General features: G+C 35.3%; 1 protein-coding gene across 3 annotated transcripts; it reads left to right on the forward strand.

Annotated features, from left to right (window-relative positions):
• The first annotated feature begins 2,661 nt into the window (after positions 1-2,661).
• Positions 2,662-20,505, forward strand: LOC111064251 (gastrula zinc finger protein XlCGF57.1-like). Of its 3 annotated transcripts, none has more exons than XM_039444118.1 (6): positions 2,662-2,814; positions 8,273-8,347; positions 8,760-8,849; positions 9,716-9,820; positions 15,522-15,657; positions 15,809-20,505. In XM_039444118.1, exons 1-6 carry the CDS (start codon positions 2,803-2,805, stop codon positions 17,416-17,418), a joined length of 2,028 nt encoding a protein of 675 aa, XP_039300052.1. In that variant the 5' UTR covers positions 2,662-2,802; the 3' UTR covers positions 17,419-20,505. The 3 variants fall into 3 exon arrangements, with proteins under 3 accessions (XP_039300052.1, XP_039300051.1, XP_039300053.1); XM_039444117.1 differs by lacking the exon at positions 2,662-2,814 and adding an exon at positions 6,299-6,466; XM_039444119.1 differs by lacking the exons at positions 2,662-2,814; positions 8,273-8,347 and adding an exon at positions 6,299-6,466.
• Positions 20,506-22,775: the final 2,270 nt, after the last annotated feature.

Raw genomic sequence — 22,775 nt, forward strand, 5'->3', positions numbered from 1 at the left:
AGAAAATGTTCAAATTTTAAGCATATGAAATAACAGTTCAAGGAATGAAATGACAAATTTATAGCAACACTGAATTGGGTTATTAATTGCGCTATAATGATACCCCTGCCATTTAACAGATAATCTTAACTTAGCTGGGGGACTCTAGCCTTTGCATGTTAGAAGAGACCATCATAAATATTAATTTGTGCAAGAGTGCGCTTAATTATGCATAACCAAGCATGCAGATGAGAAACGTACAATTTTTGAAAAGAGCAAAAGGAACACTCACACTGTAAGCATGCACTTGGTTGTGTTCAGTGTAAACAATGTGTTTCAATAGCATTTTTCAAATTTTGTTTCTCAGGTCATGCATGATTCGACATAAATTTGCACATAACCATTCAATGTGATCATACCCTTATTCTCATGTATCAGGATATTATTCATATTATTACTGTTGTAACCAAGAATAAATCTTTCAAGTAGTATCCTACCAGAGCGTCAATAGACATATCATTGGTTCATTAGCACTATTGAAAAATATACATAGATTTTTCATGATATGACATGGTCTTACATATTATATAAATAAAAAAACTCTGATATCTCACTCTGCAACAAATTATTATTTACTCTGTATCGATCAGCCATAACCCATAAAGAACACTTTACTTACCGGTACTTACTTCCTATGAGTAAGTTGTATTGCTCACAGTCTTGAATCATCAAATTTTCAAATTGTGTCAAACTCTTTGTTAAGAGTAGAAACAATTAGATAAAAATGATTTATATAAGTTACTGGATCAGGCCAAATATTGAAATCCTTTACTGAGTAAGCTAGCAGTATAATCATTGATCACATATTTTCGTTTAAAATAATATTGTTAGAAATACCATACTGTATGTTCTGTTTTAATACCGTACTAAAGATAACCTACACTGCAAAAGTTTTCTATTTCAAGCCATTCTTGTTATGATTTGAGAAGAATTCTGATTTTAATAGTGACTTATGTAATAAAATGAGTGATAGCCTACCAATTTACCTTTTCAAAAAAATAATGTTCAATCTAAAAATTTATTAAATCTAATAAAGCTATAAAAATATTAGCATACTACAATAGCCGTGGTTGTAATCCTCTCATAGAAATTGAGCAATACTGTAATCAAAATTGAAAAAACAATAGGTAGGCCTAATTCAAAGCTCAAGCAACTCAACTTTACTCTATATTTTTTGATAATAATTGAAATACGTGTTTGAATTTGGAAAAGCTAATTTAAAACAAGGGTAACCTACAAATTGGTTAACCAATAACTAAGAATATTAAGAGAACTCAATGATTGTGTTCATGGGAGGTTGCGGTGCATGTACGGCTTCGGCGAAGTGAGCAGTAACCAGAAACCACGTGACTGGTGCACCACTACTTGATCCCACCGAACGAAAATCGAATTCTGGTTCAGCGTTTTTGGCGCGTACTTTTGAAATTAATCGTGTACAGATCGGCGTTGACAAAATAATGAAGGTGTTTTCAATATGAACATTTCAGCAATTATTTATTATTGAATCAATAATAATTATTAATTTATAATTTGAAAAAATATATATTGTAATCATGTTTTTCCTTATAAAGTTTTTTTTTTAATAATATTAATGATGGTTTGTGCTGTCATCAATGAAAATTTGACTACTTTTTCTAAGCAATTAGTGTTGATGAATAAAACGTTTTATGGAATATTAGCAAAATGTTAATAATTGAAGTTTCTTGATTTATATCTACTACCTATCCAGACATTTATCTGGATAGATCCTGCATCCTGGCGTAGGAATGAATCAACAAAATATAGTATTCCGACTAATAGATAACATAAACACATCTTAGTTTAGTAGAATAGTCAATAAAGCTGAAAAATAATAAACTTTCCAGCCAATAATGAATGAATTTCTTGCTTTTCGACTATTCTGTAATTAATTCCATCAATGGAATAAAATACTTCGTACGCCTCATCCTTTTTCAGTATATAGACTCTGAATGTGAAGACATAACCTAACAAAACAGCAGACAACCAACGCTTTAACCACAGATGAAAGAAACACTTATGCTTCTTCCGTGCTTTAACTCTCGACCTATAAGAAGCGTTGATCCCGGTACCGGTTTTGTGGAACATACTTTTCGAGCGGTGCAAGTGAGCATGCACCACGCCACTCTGTTCCAAGATGGCGACCGGTACCTGAACCAAAGACTTTAAAGATGCATTAGAGATATCTCTTTAAGGTCTTTGACCTGAACTGTCAAAAGCTCCCACCGAACGCATTTTTGTGTCCTTGGTCGAAATCGTACATGTACCGCAACCTCCCATAAACACAATCAATGATTACTACCCTTGAAATTCATTATGAAGGATAAAAATTGTATCGGTAAAATAAAATAACAACCCTTTATTCGAAAAAGTAGTTATTAGTTGAATTATTAACGTTTATTCATGAAAAATTCCATTCGACATAGGGATTTAATGTAAACACGGGTTGAAGTGTACGCTTTTGAACAGCTGATCGGCTGTATGTTCTGGCCATGTAGATCTAGTAGGCGATGCTGTGTAAACTTTGTTAACAACGTCGACAGAGTGGTAAATGGTTTGCTTACAACGTCGACCGAGCGCTCCGTCGTCCGAGTGGTTGTCTCCCGACGCGTGTGTGTCAAATGTGGTTTTCTGCGATCTGTGACACTCATTATAATTAGTGTTAGGCAGAATTTGTTATTATTAAAAATTTGAATTTAAATATTTTTAAATACCTTAATAATCAGTTTAATTCTATCATTAGTTATGAGTGTTTCGGTAAGTAATTCAGACTTACACAATATATAAGTTACCTATAAACCATTCTTGAAAATTTTAAAACCTAACCTCAACTCCTCAACCAAGGGTTAAATGATAATTATTTGAATGTCCATTATTAGATTTTAGTTACAGAAAGTATACAAAATTCAAATAGGATAGGAACATGATAAGTGCTTTGTCACTTTCATGTTTTTTTTTTCAGTGAAGTAGGTAGTTATGTCTATTTTATAATGTTAGCTCATATAGTCATATAAAGTTGGCTTTAGAGACCAGTAGGTTTCAACCACCAGAGGCCAACCTGGCAGCCTTATGTAATAACCCTACCATAAAAGCAAAAATTTTCAGCATGTTTATGATATGCATTTTTTCTTATGAGGAAAATGCACTACGTAACAGAACTTGCTGTTTTTCTTCGGGCAGGGTAGGCGGCTGATAATGGGAGCAATTCATGAGGAGGCATGAACATACGACATCTGCAAGTTGAGCATTGTATTTTATGTATGTAGATATATGCATTGTATTTGTATTGATTAACGTATCCATTATATTATATTACATTATAACTATTATACAGAGTGTTCTAAAAAAAGATGCCCATAAGTCAGGGCGTGATTACTCACACAAAAAGAAGAAAAATGTGTTAATTAACATAGGTCCGAAAATGCTTATTGATTGAAATTGGTTCATGCTTGGAACGGTTCGAATGTCACAGTCACACTGATATCTACAACACTAGTGCAGATAAAAAGGTTCGGCTTTTCATTACGTAAGTTGCGTGTATTGGACCTGAAACTTACGCAAAATTACGAACATTGGTATCGCCAAAAAGACGCACTGATTTAACATTTCAGCAATTATTTATTATTGAATCAATAATAAAGCTTGAAAATTCTAATATGAGTGAATCAAGAATACCTTATGTATGTTACAGGTTCTTTGCCATCTAATATGACAGGAGGGAATTGGGTGGCACTGTATTAGGAGACAGCTGAGGGATATTGGAGTGGAAAGACCGGGTTTTCAGATGAGTTCGATGGGTTTGATGAGGTGGATTTAAACAACTCTTATTCTGCTATATTGAATAAATACTCATGACTGTTGAGAGAGGTGGATAGCAGAACGCACTGGGTTCTCTTACTTGTCACGATATTCAAAACTGAATCCAAATTTCATAATAGCAGAACAATTGACTGTCCCAATGCCAATAAATAGAGTGAGATGTGTTACGCAGTTGCGCATACCAACGATAACCGGTGTGCATTTGGAAGAAAGACTAATCTCAATCCGGAGAATGGGTGCTTGGCGTGTGGCTCCGGCTTGGAGACATTGGAGCATTTTTTCATTAATTGTGGAAGTTATCATAATTTGAGAATCAAGTATCTGATGAAACACATAAAAAATATTGTTAGTCCTTCAGATCAAGTGTTAGTTTTATTATCAACCTAAATAGCGAAAAAATAAAAAACGTCTACATGTTCTGTATTGAGGCTATCAAGAAAGATATAAGGCTATAGATAGTAATTTGTCATCTGCTTGAATATATATATATATATATATATATATATATATATATATATATATATATATATATATAGTATGATAGGGATGCTTCGGTGTTCCGGCCGGGGTTGCTGGCCGCGTTCACCTATATCAAATTACTTTTGACAAAGTATATATCATTGTTTTAAGTTATGTTGCTTGAGCTGTTTTTTGAAGTGATAGTCATTGATAGCCGAATTATTATTGTACTAATATATTTAATCCGTCGAATTAAAAAAGTTACAAAATATATTATCATTGTGTGTAAATGATAGGTTTAAGTTTTCTAGTCAATATTCACTGTTTCTGGAACAAACGAGCTTTCAATGGTGCTTGATAACTTGCTTATATAGATTTGAACTTCTTACCTTTTTTATGTAAATTTATTGCTTCTTGTCATTATGTTATCATATGTTTTTACAGTTTAAACTAATTGAATTAGTTAAATTAACTGAAATTGTTAAGCTTTTTGAGTTTAGTGGATTTGTTGAATGTAAAAACTTATTGGATTTGCTGAACTTGTTGAATGTATTAAGTTACTCAGTTATTTGAATGTGTGGAATCTATTTGATTTATTGATTGGGAATTACCTTGTACCTTCTAATGTGAGCTTGTTGAATGTTAGAGATTCATAGTAATAATGTTTATTGATTGTACGTGGGTACTTTCATTGTTCGCGGTTGAATGCAAATTTATAATTGGATCTTGTTATTAGTTTGATCTATTGCCAAACATTTTGTTCATGGGTTTAATTTAGTCATTGCTAGAATTTGTTATTGAATTTATTTATTTATAGATTTGTTATACTCAATCATTTGTATGGTTATACCGTGTACAAATGAAATGATTTATTATTATATTATTGAATCAATAATAATTATTATTCATAATTTGAAAAAATATATTGTAATCATGTTTTTCCTTATAAAGTTTTTTTTTTAATAATATTAATGATGGTTTGTGCTGTCATCAATGAAAATTTGACTACTTTTTCTAAGCAATTAGTGTTGATGAATGAAACGTTTTATGGAATATTAGCAAAATGTTAATAATTGAAGTTTCTTGATTTATATCTACTACCTATCCAGACATTTATCTGGATAGATCCTGCATCCTGGCGTAGGAATAAATCAACAAAATATAGTATTCCGACTAATAGATAACATAAACACATCTTAGTTTAGTAGAATAGTCAATAAAGCTGAAAAATAATAAACTTACCAGCCAATAATGAATGAATTTCTTGCTTTTCGACTATTCTGTAATTAATTCCATCAATGGAATAAAATACTTCGTACGCCTCATCCTTTTTTAGTATAAATAGACTCTGAATGTGAAGACATAACCTAACAAAACAGCAGACAACCAACGCTTTAACTCTCGACCAATAAGAAGCGTTGATCCCGGTACCGGTTTTGTGGAACATACTTTTCGAGCGGTGCAAGTGAGCATGTACGTGGTGCAAGTGAGCATGCACCACTCCACTCTGTTCCAAGATGGCGACCGGTACCTGAACCAAAGACTTTAAAGATGCATTAGAGATATCTCTTTAAGGTCTTTGACCTGAACTGTCAAAAGCTCCCACCGAACGCATTTTTGTGTCCTTGGTCGAAATCGTACATGTACCGCAACCTCCCATGAACACAATCAATGATTACTACCCTTGAAATTCATGATGAAGGATAATTGTATTGGTAAAATAAAATAACAACCCTTTATTCGAAAAAGTAGTTATTAGTTGAATTATTAACGTTTATCATGAAAATTCCATTCGACATAGGGATTTAATGTAAACACGGGTTGAAGTGTACGCTTTTGAACAGCTGATCGGCTGTATGTTCTGGCTATGTAGATCTAGTAGGCGATGCTGTGTAAACTTTGTTAACAACGTCGACAGAGTAGTGAATGGTTTGCTTACAACGTCGACCGAGCGCTCCGTCGTCCGAGTGGTTGTCTCCCGACGCGTGTGTGTCAAATGTGGTTTTCTGCGATCTGTGACCCTCATTATTTTAGTGTCAGGCAGAATTTGTTATTATTAAAAATTTGAATTTAAATATATAAAAATACCTTGATAATCAGTTTAATTCTATCATTAGTTATGAGTGTTCCGGTAAGTAATTCAGACTTACACAATATATAAGTTACCTATAAATCATTCTTGAAAATTTTAAAACCTAACCTCAACCAAGGGCTAAATGATATTTGAATGTCCATTAATAGATTATAGTTACAGAAAGTATACAAAATTCAAATAGGATAGGAACATGATAAGTGCTTTGTCACTTTCATTTTTTTTCAGTGAAGTAGGTAGTTATGTCTATTTTATAATGTTAGCTCATAAATATAGTCATATAAAGTTGGCTTTGGAGACCAGTAGGTTTCAACCACCAGAGGCCAACCTGGCAGCCTTACCATAAAAGCAAAAATTTTCAGCATGTTTATGATATGCATTTTTTCTTATGAGGAAAATGCACTACGTAACAAAACTTGCTGTTTTTGTTCGGGCAGGGTAGGCGGCTGATAATGGGGACAATTCATGAGGAGGCATGAACATACGACATCTGCAAGTTGAGCATTGTATTTTATGTATGTAGATATATGCATTGTATTTGTATTGATTAACGTATCCATTACATTATATTACATTATAACTACCGTATTATACAGAGTGTTCTAAAAAAAGATGCCCATAAGTCAGGGCGTGATTACTCACACAAAAATAAGAAAAAAGTGTTAATTAACATAGGTCCGAAAATGCTTATTGATTGAAATTGGTTCATGCTTGGAACGGTTCGAATGTCACACGGAAATCTACAACATTAGTGCAGACAAAAAGGTTCGGCTTTTCATTACGTAAGTTACGTGTATTGGACCTGAAACTTACGCAAAATTACGAACATTTTCAGTAATTCAGTATATTCAGTCCATGACCGGCAGTCGCCAGACAGACTTCGTCAAAATATAAAACAATCAAAACACAAATAACGAGAGATGGCCGCAGATAGGTTGTTTCGTGTGGCTCTGTAGATGACTGCCATAGTAACCCATTAAACAATCTCAAACTGGTCTACAAGTCCACTGGTCTCATCATCTCTCAATGAGTAGAGAGGGTAGTTGATAAGTTTTTCTCGAACCAGCCTACAAAACTTCCCATATTCCAGCTCACGAAGACAAATTGGCAGTCTGTTAAAATTTTTTAGCATCCGTAAGGGGTAGCATTCGTGTGCTTTCGATAGTCGAGTAGGGCAGGTCAATTTTGCCCCGTCTCCTGGTATTGTGCCAAATGATATCGCACTGATTTAACATTTACAGTTTTTATTAAAATTTTGAAGCCGTTTCTCTCTTCAACTCCTGTTATTAAACGACAAAGATTCCGATCTTGAGTACAAGGACTTTTGAGTCATTCCTAGATTTCATTTCGAATTTGAAAAAACTATCAGCCATGTGCGGATTTGAAGGTGAAGATCGTCTCAAAGAAGAAATTCATGACCAAATCATTTTTGGTATCAAGGACAAAGGAAATCAGAACTATTTTCTTCGAACCAAGGACCTAACCTGTGCAGCCATTTATGTATACAGTAGTTATTTATGCAACTATTGCGCAAAGTGACACTTTGCTGCAACGAAAGAAACGTTTACGCACGATCTGTAGGCAAGGCTGGGGCTTTGTTTCGGCAGGGGAACTGAAATCTTACACCCTGTATAACTTGGTAACTAAGCATTATCGGACCTATGTTAATTAGAACTTTTTTCTCTTTTGATGAGAGGAATCACGCCCTGACGTATGGGCATCTTTTTCAGAACATTCTGTATGTGCATCAGACACACACAAGCTTGAAATATTAGATTTTAATATAAATTATTATCTATTACCCAATAACAAAATTGTCAGTTGATTGCATAACATTAATTTCAGGTGGAAAGATCGCCAAAGTTGTGCTCAAGATGGTGGATGACATCTCAAAAATCTAAATCAGAAATCTATTCACAGGTAATAAATATTTTAGAACTGGTTCAAATCTATCATGTCATGAATGCCTGTCAAGCAATTCTTCATCTGTCAACTATGGTTGTTGCCGGTCAGGATAGCCGAGACGACTAAGGCGTTGCACCCTTCAGTTTGCTAGAGCCATGTGGTCGTGGCTTCGAATCCCGCAGTTAGGCATGGATGCTTCATCATCTCATCAAATCACTGTCACACTTTCCAATACCTAAGCACAAGCAAAAAACCCATTCGGCATCATAAGCAAATAGAATCAATTCTTTCTCTCTCACTCCTATTTTCTCTCTCATTGATTGATCAAATTCTCCTATCATTCTTTGAAATTGAGTGTGTTAGAATCTACAAAGTCATATCTCAATTCTAATAATTCAGATGTAAAAACTTTGTCTCTGTGTTTCAGATTGAAATTGTGGAACATGATAGTCCATTTGAACGAATTGACATTGAGATGAAGAATGAACCTTCACATAGCAACACAGCTATTCATCAGGCAAGTAATTGCATTTACAAAGTATTTACTCCGTGAGGATGACAGATGTAAAATTAGCTATATTGCTTGGTTTGTCATGTAGCTTTTTAAATTCTATCCTTTCTTCTAATTCATTTATTGTTGATTCTCAAATGAAATCATGTGGAGAGAAATATGATACGTCTATTCGAAAATGATGTGAAGAGAAATATGAGAGTCAAAAACCATGTTGAGAGAAATATGAGATTCAACTATCATTGTACTATATAAGTAACAAATGCATTTCATTAGCGCACCATCTGTTTGTAATAGATAGAAGAAGTTATGCATTCTCCAAATCATGCAGTAATACCATAGAGAAAATAATATAAGAAGAAATAACATGGTATAGGTCGTTTATGTTCTAAATATCATTTCGGTTTTGTTAACTCAAGCCAATTACAGTCGACTACTGTCTATTATTACTGTTTTGGTCTTATACTGAGAGTGTAAGAATGGCACAGCATGAGAGACTACAAGTGTCACATAGCTTCACAAAAATAACTACAAGGAATATTGGCTTGAATTAACAGTGAAATTTGGAACATAAACGTCTTATACCATGGGATATCCTCTTATGCTATATTTTCTCTATGGTAATACTCTGACAAGAGTCATCGATAGTGATAGTGATATTCACTCCAAAACTGTAGTATTTTCTACAGTTAACATCAACACTTCCAATTAATGATGATAGTCCAGGTTGAAACTCACTATATCTTATCCAAAAATTCACCAAAAGTATTTCAATAAGTGCTCATCAAAAGTAGTTGTTTGTGGTTTTTTGAATCTTTCCTTATCTGTAAATCAAGTTAACAAATAAGACCAATCTTGTCCTCGGTCTACAGATCAAGAGAGAGAAGCAAGAAGATGGATTTGCAGAACTTCAATTGACAACAAATAACGTCAAACAGGAGCCAATAACCTCAGAGGAAGCCCCAACTACTACTCAGGTATGTAACAACTAATTCTTTCTTTTTCTTAATCCGGCGCTACAGCCCTAGGTGAGCCCTGGCCTCCCCCACAACACGCTTCCATTCCTCTCTGTTCATGGCTCTTTCTTTCCATCCTCTCACCTCCATCCTTCTCAGGTCATCCATCACTTGGTCCACCCACCTGTTCCTTGGCCTACCTTTTTTTTGTCTGCTGTGCAACTTGCTATTTTTGGCATTCTAGTCTCACTCATCCTCATCACACGTCCCAGCCACCTTATTCTTTGGGCCTTAACAAAGCGCACTATATTTTCTCCTTTTATTAATATTTCTACTTCTTCATTTTTTCTTATTCGCTATTGCTGCTTATTAACCTGAACGGGACCATAGATTCTTCTTAATATGGATTTTTAAAGCATTTTCGTCAGCCATATTCATCACCCAGTTTCTGCTGCATATGTTGCCACTGGACGCACCAATGTTCCATATATTGTTATCTTGGTGCTTCTGTCGACCAAATTACTTTTAAATTCAAATTCAAATTTATTTCTCAAAAAAAATACACAATTATAATAATCTAATATTATAACATATAAAAAAATACAAGAAAAATACTATCAAATATATAAAATGATCCCAAAACTGCAGTATATTTTTTTTATGTCCATCTATGTTTAAGGAGTAGCCTACAAGGTAAAACCTGTGCGTAGACCTAAGTTGCAGTAATATATTTATTCAATATAAACTAAGAAATTAAACCAAAATAAGAACAAAGATTAGTGGAACTTACACACAAATATAAATTTGTAGATTAAATTAGATAAAAGTTAGTAAAACACAATAATTATTATTCTATGATAAAAAAAAACAAAACATAAAAACAAGAAACAGTTGGTGCTTAGAAGATTTTTTCTTCAGTTTTATTTGATCTTATCCATTCCTCAATCTCGCAATTTAGTTTTTTGCTCCGGCTTGTATTGGCAACAAAATGAGTAGGAACAAGATTTATTATCCTCTGTGATAAGTAAGTGAATTGTCTTCTACATACATTCAAATCCATCCTCTCTTGATGGAATGTTTCTCTAATAGGACGTAAATTTAAATTCAAGTTTCTTTCACGAAGAAGAAATTTATTTTTATTCTTCTTAATATATATTATCATTTTTTTTATGTACAGCTGTCGAACAGTTAGTACTTTGAATTCATTGAAAAGATCGCTTGTAGGATAAAGTCTGGGTTTGCCTAGAATTGTTTTAATAATATATTTTTGAATTATGAAAAGTTTTTCAAAATGTGTGTTCAAGGCTGCACCCCAAGCTCTTATTCCATATTGTAAGACAGCTTGTGCATAAGAGAAGTAGATTAATCGAGCTATTTTCAAGTTATTTAGTTCTCTAATTTGATGAAATTTATAATTATATTAGAAATTTTATTTTTAAACACATGCTGTTTATATGAATATTCCATCTCAGATATGGATCCAACAGTATTCCCAGGTATTTTACTCGGTCCTTTTTTTGAATTTCAGGACAAAAGCAGTGATTTGTTGATTGTTGACAATTGCAGTTTACTTGGTGTATTTTAATACTTTCTATTTCATGAGGTTGCGTTTGGGCATTGGGTGAGAAAGTCATGAATACGCTTTTAGAAGCATTTAAAGTAAGCAGATGTTCATCGAGCCATGATTGTGCTACTCTGAGACCATTTTCTGCGCTAAGGCGCACGTCCTCCCAGGAATTGCCAGTGAAAGTGAGAGCGGTATCATCAGCAAAGGATACGATTGAGCAGTTCCCAATGTCAACTTTAAGAAAATCATTAATATAAATTTGGAAAAGTATTGGTGATAAAACAGTGCCTTGAGGCAGACCATATTAAATAATCTGACATTGGCATGGTAGGCCCTATTAGCTGCTTAAATCCTTTTTTTATATAAGCATTATTACCTGTGGCATTTATTCTAGGGCATCCTAGATACTTGAAGTTCTCTACACCTGCAAACTTTTTGTTATTCACGTACGGTATATATTTCTTGGTACTCTGGACTTGACTGCTGACACACACGAATATTTACTCTTGTTCTCATTTACAACCAGTCCGACTTTTTGTGCCTCAAATTCCAGGATTTTATAAACTTCTTTCAAGCAAGCCACACTTCTAGCCATTATTACCACGCCATCGGCATTGCACATTATCACGTACACCCTGAGTAGCTTCAGAGGTGGGTGATTGATACCCAGGTGTTGCCCCTGGTCGACTTAGCTCAGTCGTAATGTGGGCGGGGAAAGGAGGCAAGTCGAAGTTCCTCTTCTTCCTTCTTTGTGCCTTAGCTGGCGTGGACAGCACCTCCTGGTGCTTCTGACGGCATAAAGGTCGCTCTCTACTCTGATGACACCACTTCGAGGTAATTTTGTATTGGCCTTACGGCCTCGGTTCCGCTCCAGTATAGTAGGAAGAGGAAGGATAGACTGGAAGGACGGCAGCCAACGGGCCGCTGTGCCCTGGGAGGCTGGAAGGATAGGGACGGCAGCCAACGGGCCGCTGTGCCCTGGGAGGATGGAAGGATAGGGACGGCAGCCAACGGGCCGCTGTGCCCTGGAGGATAGGTGGAAAGGGACGGCAGCCAACGGGCCGCTGTGCCCTGGGAGGATGGAAGGATAGGGACGGCAGCCAACGGGCCGCTGTCCCCTGGGAGGATGGAAGGATTGGGACGGCAGCCAACGGGCCGCTGTGCCCTGGGAGAATGGAAGGTTAGGGACGGCAGCCAACGGGCCGCTGTGCCCTGGAGGATAGGTGGAAAGGGACGGCAGCCAACGGGCCGCTGTGCCCTGGGAGGATGAGAGGAGAGGGACGTACGGCAGCCAACGGGCCACTGTATCAGGAGAGGTGGACAGGGACGTACGGCAGCCAACGGGCCGCTGTACCAGGACTGGAGGTCAGGGACGTACGGCAGCCAACGGGCCGCTGTACAAGGAGCAGGAAGGTTGGGAGTGGAATGCTGTGGTCTGGGGCTCGTCCGGCGTTTATATACTCTCCCAAAGTAGAGGGGATGGAGTTGCGCCGCCGCCAGAGGTGGTAAGAGTCCTCTCGATGCGCGGAAGATGGTGCGCCATCGGTACCCTCCTTATATCCGCGGTCAGCTAGCTCTGACCCACCCTTTCAATAGCTTTCTGGAGAGCAATGTCGAACAGTACTGCTGAGATCCCATCACCCTGCTTTACACCAGCATTAAAATGAAAGCTTCTGCTCAGCCTATTCCCCATCTTCACTCTGGCTGTAGAAGCAGCCATTATCATTGTGATGAGGTTAACAAGCTTACTCGGAATACCAAAACTCTTGAGTATCTGACACAGCTTAGGCCTGATGAGACTATCAAAGGCTTGCTTAAAATCAATGAAAAGGCAGTGCACATCTATTCCATGCTCATAGAATTTTTCTATTATCTGTTTTATTACAAAAATCTGGTCAGTTGTACCCCTATCTCTGCGAAAGCCACACTGGTATTCACCAAGTATATTTTCTGAATATGGCTCCAGTCTATTTCTTATGATTGCAGAGAAAATATTATATACGATATTCAACAGGGTAATCCCTCTATAATTCTGGCACTCCATTTTGTCTCCTCCCTTAAAAATCGGATGAATAATACCCCCTCTCCATTCTTCAGACATCACTTCCTCTCTCCATATTAGAACTATCAGGTAATGCAAACTTTCGAAAAGAGTTTGTCCTCCTTCTTTGATCATTTCTGCCATGATAGCATCCTCTCCTGGTGCCTTACCATTTTTCATTTGTTTTGCCACCTGCATTATCTCTTGGATTGCTGGAGGGTTAGTAACATCGTTTCCTATTTGTACTTGCATTTCATCCTTATTTTCATCTATATCTTCAATATGTGCACAGTTCAGAGTCTCTTCAAAATATTCCGCCCATCTATCCATCATGTTTTCCTCACTAACCACTTTCCCATCATTTCTACGGCATACCATAATTTTTGGTTGGAATCCTTTCCTCATTTTAGTTAACGCTAAGAGAACTTCTTGGTTTCACTCACTCTACTCATTTCCTCAATATATTCCAAACCCCGCTTCATTTTACTCTCTTTTTTCTTCTGCAGATTTTATCAGCTATTCTCCTTTTGTTTTTATAATTTTAATAGTTCATTCTGGTTTCCTTTTGTATCATCCTCATACGTGCAGCGTTCTTTCTTTCTATAGCTACTCTGCAATCATCATCAAACCATTCCGTTCTACCCGCTCTATTCACCTGACCTAGAATTTCCTTTGCCACTTTACCGATTCTCTTATGACTTTCCAGTTCTCTTCAACGGTTTCTCTTTCACCTCTACTCCTGATTTCCTCATGTATTCTGTTTCTATATATTTCCTTGTGCCTTTCATTTTTTAAATTTTCTAAATTTCATTATCTCGGCTGTATTTTATTTTTCCTGCAGTCACTTATTTTCTCTTTGAGGACTGCCCTCACTAAATAGTGATCCGAGTCACAATTTGGCCCTCTACAGCTCCTAGTGTCTATTATGGAGGATGAGAATCTTTTCCTTATTACCACATGATCTATTCGATTGATGGTTGTAACAACTAATTTTTCTTATTTAATTCTTGTCATTGTTTGTGTTTGCATCTAAAGCTTCACTGGCAATACATAATACACAAAGCAATCAAAGAGTGTGACATATATCAACAATACATAAAATAAATAGGTGAAATAAAAATCCCGTTTCAATATAAACTGATAGGCAGTGTATTACAGTGATAGCAATAGTATGATGTTTCTACTGGCTATCAATATTGCAGTGATATGATGATTGCAGGGTGAATTGGATGGTGAATGTGGCTGTCTGCTGGAGAGAAAAGTGGCATTTTGTGAGAGTTTTGACATTAAGCAGGACAACAATACACAATTCGAATCAATAATGAATCAATCGACAAATACATTCTATTAATGAGCACTGTTCTATTGCAATTCTATTTTAAAACATCAGGACATGCCTGATGAACTTGTGTGTAAACACATATTCATTTTGCCTGTTTTGTCATCAGCAAGAGGCTTCTAACATGAAATAAACAACCAATAACAAAAAATAAACCACTGAATCACAAATTATTATGATACAAAAATAATTAAACCTCAAATAGTGGAGAAAAAAAGAAGTGAAGAAGAAATAAACCACGAAAGTCAATGATACGAAAAGCCAACCTCAATAATTTTTCTCAAAGCCTTCTGCTGTGATGACACAATGCATGACGAAATGTGTGTATACACATATTCATCATGCATGTCCTACCATGCACGTTAGTAGCCAACCATAGTTTTTATTTCACAACTACTCCTGTATTCCTCAAATAATACTATTCATCCATCATTCATGTTTGAATTACTCGATAAATCTATTTTAAACCACTTGACAATTAGCAGTCAGATTAATAAGCCTCTACAATTCTGTCAATATCTTATTTCTTATGTCACATTAGGGAAAGTGTTTGTGGTGGGGAGTGAAGTGATTTAGTGTTGGGAAAAATTTACATTTTGTGATCGGAAAAATAATGATTCTAATCTATTTAATCAACATATATTTCCAGAGTTATAAATTTAAGAGTTTGTATGTTGACTTAGCAATCAAATGCTTGTTCCCAAACTCTGCTCTCATTTGATCATAGTTCCACAGTTTGTGTATGAACAGTGATGTGATGTGGATATATTTGCAGATGGCGATAGTTGCAGTAGATAGCAGCCAAGAACCAGCGCCAGAGTTCAGCACTGCTTTCGCTCCAACCGATAATGACTTCAGCCAACAACATTATTTAATCCCTGGCTACAATCTAATATTCATCAAAGAAGAAGGTAAGATATAACTGTGTCTTGTTTGGCATATCGAAGAAATGTATTTGACAACACATACTTGAATCAAATTAGCTTTCAAATTGAAGCTGATAAACACTGTTCAAGAATAGTTTGTTGTATCTTCTGAAGTAATGTTGTATGTTTTTTGTAGATTCCCAAGATGTAGAAGACATTTCAGAAGAAATTAACTTTGGCACAGTGAAGAGTGAAGCAGAGATGTGGCCTTCTATCAGCGGCACTGACAATGCAACAGAAGTGGGTGGAGTGGATGCACATCCTATCTCTCCAGTTGAGGAGTGCACTGAGCCACCTGTGGCTGGTGAAGAGACCAAGCTCTACAGCTGTGATGACAGCAGCTATGAAACTCCATCGATTACTGCTTTGAAAAGACACATTAGAAGACACACTAAGGAAAAGCCTTTTAGTTGTGAGATCTGTGACTATAAATGTGCTACTTCAGACTATATGAAAATACATATCAGAACACATACAGTTGAAAAACCATTCAGTTGCGAATTTTGTCACTACAAATGTGCTAATTCAAACCATTTGAAAGTACATATCAGATCACATACAGGTGAAAAACCATTCAGTTGTAAATTATGTGACTACAAATGTGCTATTTCAGCCAATTTGAAAGTTCATATCAGAACACATTCAGGTGTGAAACCATTTAGTTGCAAATTTTGTGACTACAAATGTGCTATTTCAGCCACATTGAAAGCTCATATCAGAACACATACAGGTGAGAAACCATACAATTGTGACCTTTGTAACTTTAAATGTGCTACTTCAAGACAATTGAAGAGACATATCAGAACACACACTGGTGAAAAACCATTTAGTTGCGAATTTTGTGACTACAAATGTTCATATTCAGACTATTTGAAAGAACATATCAGAACACATACAGGTGAGAAACCATTCAGTTGTGACCTTTGTAACTTCAAATGTACCACTTCAAGCTATTTGAAAATACATATCAGATCACATACAGGTGAAAAACCATTTTGTTGTAAATTATGTGACTATAAATGTGCAAATTCAGGTACTTTGAAGGCACATAATATTAGAAAACATTCAGGTGAAAAACCATTTAGTTGTAACTTTTGTGACTACAAATGTGCTACTTCAGACTATATGAAAATACATAACAGAACACATACAGGTGAAAAACCATTCAGTTGCGAATTTTGTGACTACAAATGTGCTACTTCAAACAATTTAAAAAAACATTTCAGAACACATACAGGTGAGAAACCATTCAGTTGTGACCTTTGTAACTTCAAATGTGCTACTTCAGGCCAATTGAGAATACATATCAGATCACACACTGGTGAAAAACCATTTAGTTGCGAATTTTGTGACTACAAATGTGCTACTTCAAACAATTTAAAAAAACATTTCAGAACACATACAGGTGAGAAACCATTCAGTTGTGACCTTTGTGACTTTAAATGTGCTACTTCAAACAATTTGAAAATACATATGAGAAGACACACTGGAGAAAAGCCTTTTAGTTGTGAGATGTGTGACTATAAATGCAGTCTGAAATCTAGCTTGAAATTACATTTCAGAACACATACAGGTGAAAAACCATTTAGTTGTGACCTTTGTAACTTCAAATGTGCTACTTCAGGCCAATTGAGAATACATATCAGATCACACACTGGTGAAAAACCATTTAGTTGCGAATTTTGTGACTTTAAATGTGCTACTTCAGGTAATTTGAAAGTACATATTCGAACACATACAGGTTAAGAACCTTTTAGTTTCGAATTTTGTGACCATAAATGTTCTCGTTCAAATGATTTGAAGAAACAAATCTGAAAACACACTGGGGGAAAGCCTATGAAGAAAAAATTGTGAGATTTTTATTTATAAAATATGATAAATTCCACTTAGTTTAAGAAGACCCATAGCACTTTATACAAAACAAAATAGCACTTTACAGGAATAAACCATAAATTAATGTAAAACTGGAATTATGACTTTGATTTGATACACTAGAATTATGAATTATGTGACTTTTAATGTGCTGATTTATATACTTTGAAGGCACATAATAAAGTCCATACAGTTGAAAAATAATTGAATAAGTAGTCTTATCAGTTGTATTGACATTTTTTGTTCCTCAATCGATCAAGATAAATCTATGATTGGAGTCAGTTGCTCGTTTGTGAAATTATATAATCTATTGTAACTTAATTCAGTAAATTCCAACTGAATAGAAGATTTAAAGTTTTGTGTACTGACGAGGATGACATGAAGGTTAGCACTTAGCAGATCGAAACATCAATTGGGAATAATAAGTGCAATTGCATGCAAGTTGAGTCTATGTCTTTCTCCATCTTCCAGATACTTTCCTCTCCTTATATTTACTTATCCAGAAATATTAATTTGCAGCAATCAAAGCAACAAGTTGGTGAGTTTCTAATGATTTTTTCTTGAAACTTGGTCTTGCATGGAGCTTTCCCACTCTCGTTATGTAAAGAATATTCATGCCTTTTCAATTGTAAATTCGTAAAATTAGATGCAATCCACATTAATTGCAATTACATATAGTATTTGTCTTCTATGGGAGAACATAGGTACGGTACCTGATATTCTTCAAGACACCAATGAGCCTCAGAACTGTCATATATCAACCAAGTCCGCCAGTTTATAGTGTTCTTGAGGAATCATGTCTGAATAGTCATTATTAGACTCACAGTCATATTGAAAATGTTTAGTTGTAGACTGCTAGTAAATCGATAATTATCCATTCAATCCCACAACACAGAGAGATTGTCTTGTTGGGAGATTCATACATGATTCAAGGTTCATCTGATTTATAAAATTAATTGTTAGCCCATTAAATTTAAGCATTGAGTAATTATTAGACTCATAGTCATGTGTAATGTGTTCAGTTATGAATGTAGCCTATAGCAGTCTCCTCAAATGTGAAAAGATCCATTCTGATGATCCTATCTTCATGACAATCAAATTTTTATTAAATGATCACCTCTTCAACAACAAAACGACAATATTTTCTTTGCAAAACCCTTTGAACTGCTATGCTTCATATTATGATGTTATTGTTGTTAATATGGCTGTGTTGATTACCTCAAAAAGCCTCCTGGCTTTGGTGATTGATAATGTGTGTAATATTATAGATTTTATTATTTATTGAGAATAATATGGGATACAACTTGAGAGGGACTAGTTGATTTTATTTTATGGACAGAGGTATATTCTTTTGGGGTAAAACCTATCTGGATGGGGGCATGGAACGGCCAAGAGAGAACAATACCCCTCCTCCAACGCCGGTGAAATGGGAAACAATAACTGTCAACCCATGTCAATTCTCAAGCAATAGATCTTTTAATGCCCCCATCCAGATAGGTTTAGAGCAGAAAATGTATTTTCAAAACCTACTGTAAAATCCAACACTCTGGTCCGCAACTTACAACTCGACATGATAATCGTTTAAAAAATATCAACTAGCACTAATAAGAAATTAGTTATTTGATATTATTAGAATAGGCTCAAATAATATTACAATAGGCTTTGTGTTCCATAATGATGGAATTCAACTATTTTTCTAAATTTAATAAGAATGACTTGAAAATTCTGTTTTGAAACAATATGTACATCTCTGATAACCTGATACGAGTTATAAAATCGTCATAGTCATACTAAAATCATTTATTGCGTGAAACACACAATTTAATTGCAGGGTTTTTACTACACTGTTATATGCCTTTACAGCTTAGATCTTTGTCGCATCTTGATAAGCTCTGCATGAACTCCATGTTATACCAAAAGCTACAGAGTATAGACTGTCTAATAGTTGGAAATTATAACTTTGATGGACCTGTATAGAACACGGAAATGGGAACCCCTGAGTAAAAGTCTAAGTGTGGAATAATGTCACTAAACTTAACAGGATGGGGGCATACGCTTCATTGCACAAGGGTCGAAAATGTGCTAAAATTACCTGCCAAAGGGTCTCACAGTTGTATTGTTCTCGCTTGACCGTCCCATGCCCCCATTGAGATAGGTTTTACCCTTCTTTTGAATATCAATTTTGTATTATATCACAAAAAGCAATAATTCACTAGAGATTCATTATATTAATATTATTTAGATTATTAACATATTATTATTATTAATAGTGTTTAGCTATCTATTGTAAGAGAAACTTCTTGTTAACAGATTCTATTTTTAAAGAATATTCTATAGATTTCTCCTGTCTTCTATCATTAATTCACTTCAATTTATCAACTTTCAATAAATTCTCGAAATAGTCCTAGCCTACAATTTTGATATTTCTAGCTTGTTCTACAAATAAGTGTTGCCCACGAAGTTAAAAAAGTCACCTTACTTTTTGAACACACCTCGTATATCGATGAGAATCTTGAATTGAATTGAGTTTATTTCGCCAAATTATACATGATTATAATATTTAAAAAGGGCACAAAATGCAAGCAGCACAACGTAACAATTTTGTAAAATAAAACTTATAATGTCTAATCTTAGTGTGAAGAGACAAGTATTTTTTATTGTAAATGGATTGCACCAGCCCTAGGCCTTTACGAGCTTTCTTTACTCTATCCTGTTGTGATAATCTCTCCGAAATAACCTCTCCTAAATATTTAAAACCTGGAACCCTGTTGATTGTTCTATATTTAGTTTGTAGTCTGGTAACTTCTAGGTTTGTGGTTGTGAACACTGTTTTTTCGAAGGATATTTGTAAGCCAACTTTTTCTGCACATTCTTTCAAAGTTTCTATTTGTTTTATTGCAACTTCGCCCGAGTCTGCCATTATTGCAAGATCATCCGCAAAAACCAAATAAGGTATTTGTAAATTATTTTTCTTGATCCCAAGCGCAATTGGCTTCCAAATTATGAGGAATATTATTCATAATGGTGTGACACAGAAATCATATATTCCTGTCGCAAACTGAGCGTAAGTTACGCGGGAGACCCGAGTGATGAAATCGCGCATGCCTAGTAAAATGAGGGTGATTAGACTCTGAATTGAAGTAGACATGTACAAAAGAACTGCCTTGATGAAGAGTTGCCTAATTCTGGAAACATCAAAAGTCAGGAACAACTAATCAGATGGAAATCTCCTGCAAAGGCCAAGGCCAGCTTTTATAATTGTTTTCTGGGTGACTGATAATTCATCTATTAAGGTTTTGGGCGCACCTCCCCATAAAACAATACCATAGGACAAGACAGACTGAACATATGCAAAATAAACGGTTCTCAGGTGATTTATACTTAAGATTCCCCTCAGCTTGCTGAACACATAAATCATCTTCCTCAACCTACTATTGAGATATCTAACATGAGTGCTCAATGTCAGTCGACTATCTATGCATATACCTAGGTATTTGTAATCAGACACGGTTTCTATCACATCACAGCTGCAATCGTCACACCAATCAGCACCGCATGTATGAACCCTCAGTTTAATGTTGGTAGGAGGAGCACGGCTGTCACGTAGAAAAATAGGCAAACATTTTCGTCTTTTTAGTGTTCATACTGAGTATATTTGTATTGAACCAACTTTTCAATTGCCTCAGCTCACTTGAAGCAATTCTGTAGACATGCTCCCAGCTGTCCCCCTCAAAATAGATTGCGGTGTCGTCAGCAAAAAGCATCATTTTCCCAGACATATTTTCCTGAATGATATTATTGATGTAAACCAGGAATAGAATCGGACCAAGGGGGACCACACCATATCTAATGTCTTGTACGTTGCTTTCTACTTCTCCAATGGATACCAATTGGCGGCGGTTCGACAGAAAACTTTTGGCCCAATCATGTGCTACACCAGTAATTCCTATGGCCTTTAGTTTATTTATCAGAAGATCATGATCAATAGAGTCAAATGCCTTTGCCAGGTCAATAAATAGTAATAGGATATATTTGTTATTATTTATGCCCTGTCTCAAATAATCACTGAGCTGGAAGAAACAGATGGAAGAGTTGCGGTCATCCCTAAACCCAAATTGGTTATCTATTAGTATGTTATTATTCTTCAAATATTTGGTGACGATAACTTGATCTTGTAGACGATAACTTCGAAAAAAGACAATACTTTTTGATTTTGCTATTATTTGATGTATTTGCGCAAAGTCTGAGTCAGCCAAGCAACCATCCTGCACTGTGGAACTAGGTTTTGTCTATTTTTACGAATATTCTATGAATAGAATTTTTGGTTAGCCTATATATGATCAAAAATAATCATTGAATTATGTCATACTCTCAATTGCAATTTAGTGAGACTCAAACTATGAACCACATTCTTTTATCATGTCCATTGTATGAGTTTCTTGGAGGGTTGCCCATAATGCACCTTGCATTCTTCAAATATTTGGTGACGATAACTTGATCTTGTAGACGATAACTTCGAAAAAAACAATACTTTTTGATTTTGCTACTTTTTAGAAGTTTGATTATTTCTTCTTCTTCTATTTTTTAGAAGAACTATTTAGATTATGAAGTTTTTTAGACTGGAGGGGTTGGATGGCATTTGATGTCAATACGGGCTAGAACTGTGTTGTCAGTTTCATGTTTATTTTTCGAAACATTTTTAAATTGCGACAAATGCACATTGGTGAGCTTTATTTTTATGTGTTGCACACACGTTTCTGTTGACCTTGTTTTGTACCCCTTACGACTGCAATATATTCATACGTTTATATTGGAAATAATTATCAGCACACATGAATAAAATCATGTTTTAACAATTGAACATGAAACACAGAATTTCAGCTCCAAGGGGGGCATGACCCTCAGGTTTTTGGAAAATTAAAATTTGGCACGCTTGAATAGAGAGTTAGATAAAATCCATTTTTTTGTTTTTTAGTATATCAAGAATTTTACATTTTAAATCTACCCGAAATTTCAGTCACATGAAATAGTTAGGAAATCTGGAGGTTTCTGGGGTAATTTCTATAAAGTACTAGATTCAGAAGGTCACTTGTCCTGAATTTGCTCAACACCTATGAATTATTGCTCGAAAATCCCCTGATATTTGATCATGAAAAATGTTTTTAAAAGATGAATCTATTATCATGGAATCCTGTTTTAAATTGAAAAAATCTGAGCTCTTGTAGGTGACC

Source organism: Nilaparvata lugens, unplaced genomic scaffold (genome assembly GCF_014356525.2).
Source record: "Nilaparvata lugens isolate BPH unplaced genomic scaffold, ASM1435652v1 scaffold284_1_2, whole genome shotgun sequence".
Taxonomy (NCBI): Eukaryota; Metazoa; Arthropoda; class Insecta; order Hemiptera; family Delphacidae; genus Nilaparvata; species Nilaparvata lugens.

Bases quoted from the DNA above. Each gene is read 5' to 3' on its own strand.
- LOC111064251 (XM_039444118.1), top strand. The intron at 8,348-8,759 runs GTAATAAATATT...TCTGTGTTTCAG, and splicing joins AATCAGAAATCTATTCACAG to ATTGAAATTGTGGAACATGA. The intron at 8,850-9,715 runs GCAAGTAATTGC...CTCGGTCTACAG, and splicing joins GCAACACAGCTATTCATCAG to ATCAAGAGAGAGAAGCAAGA.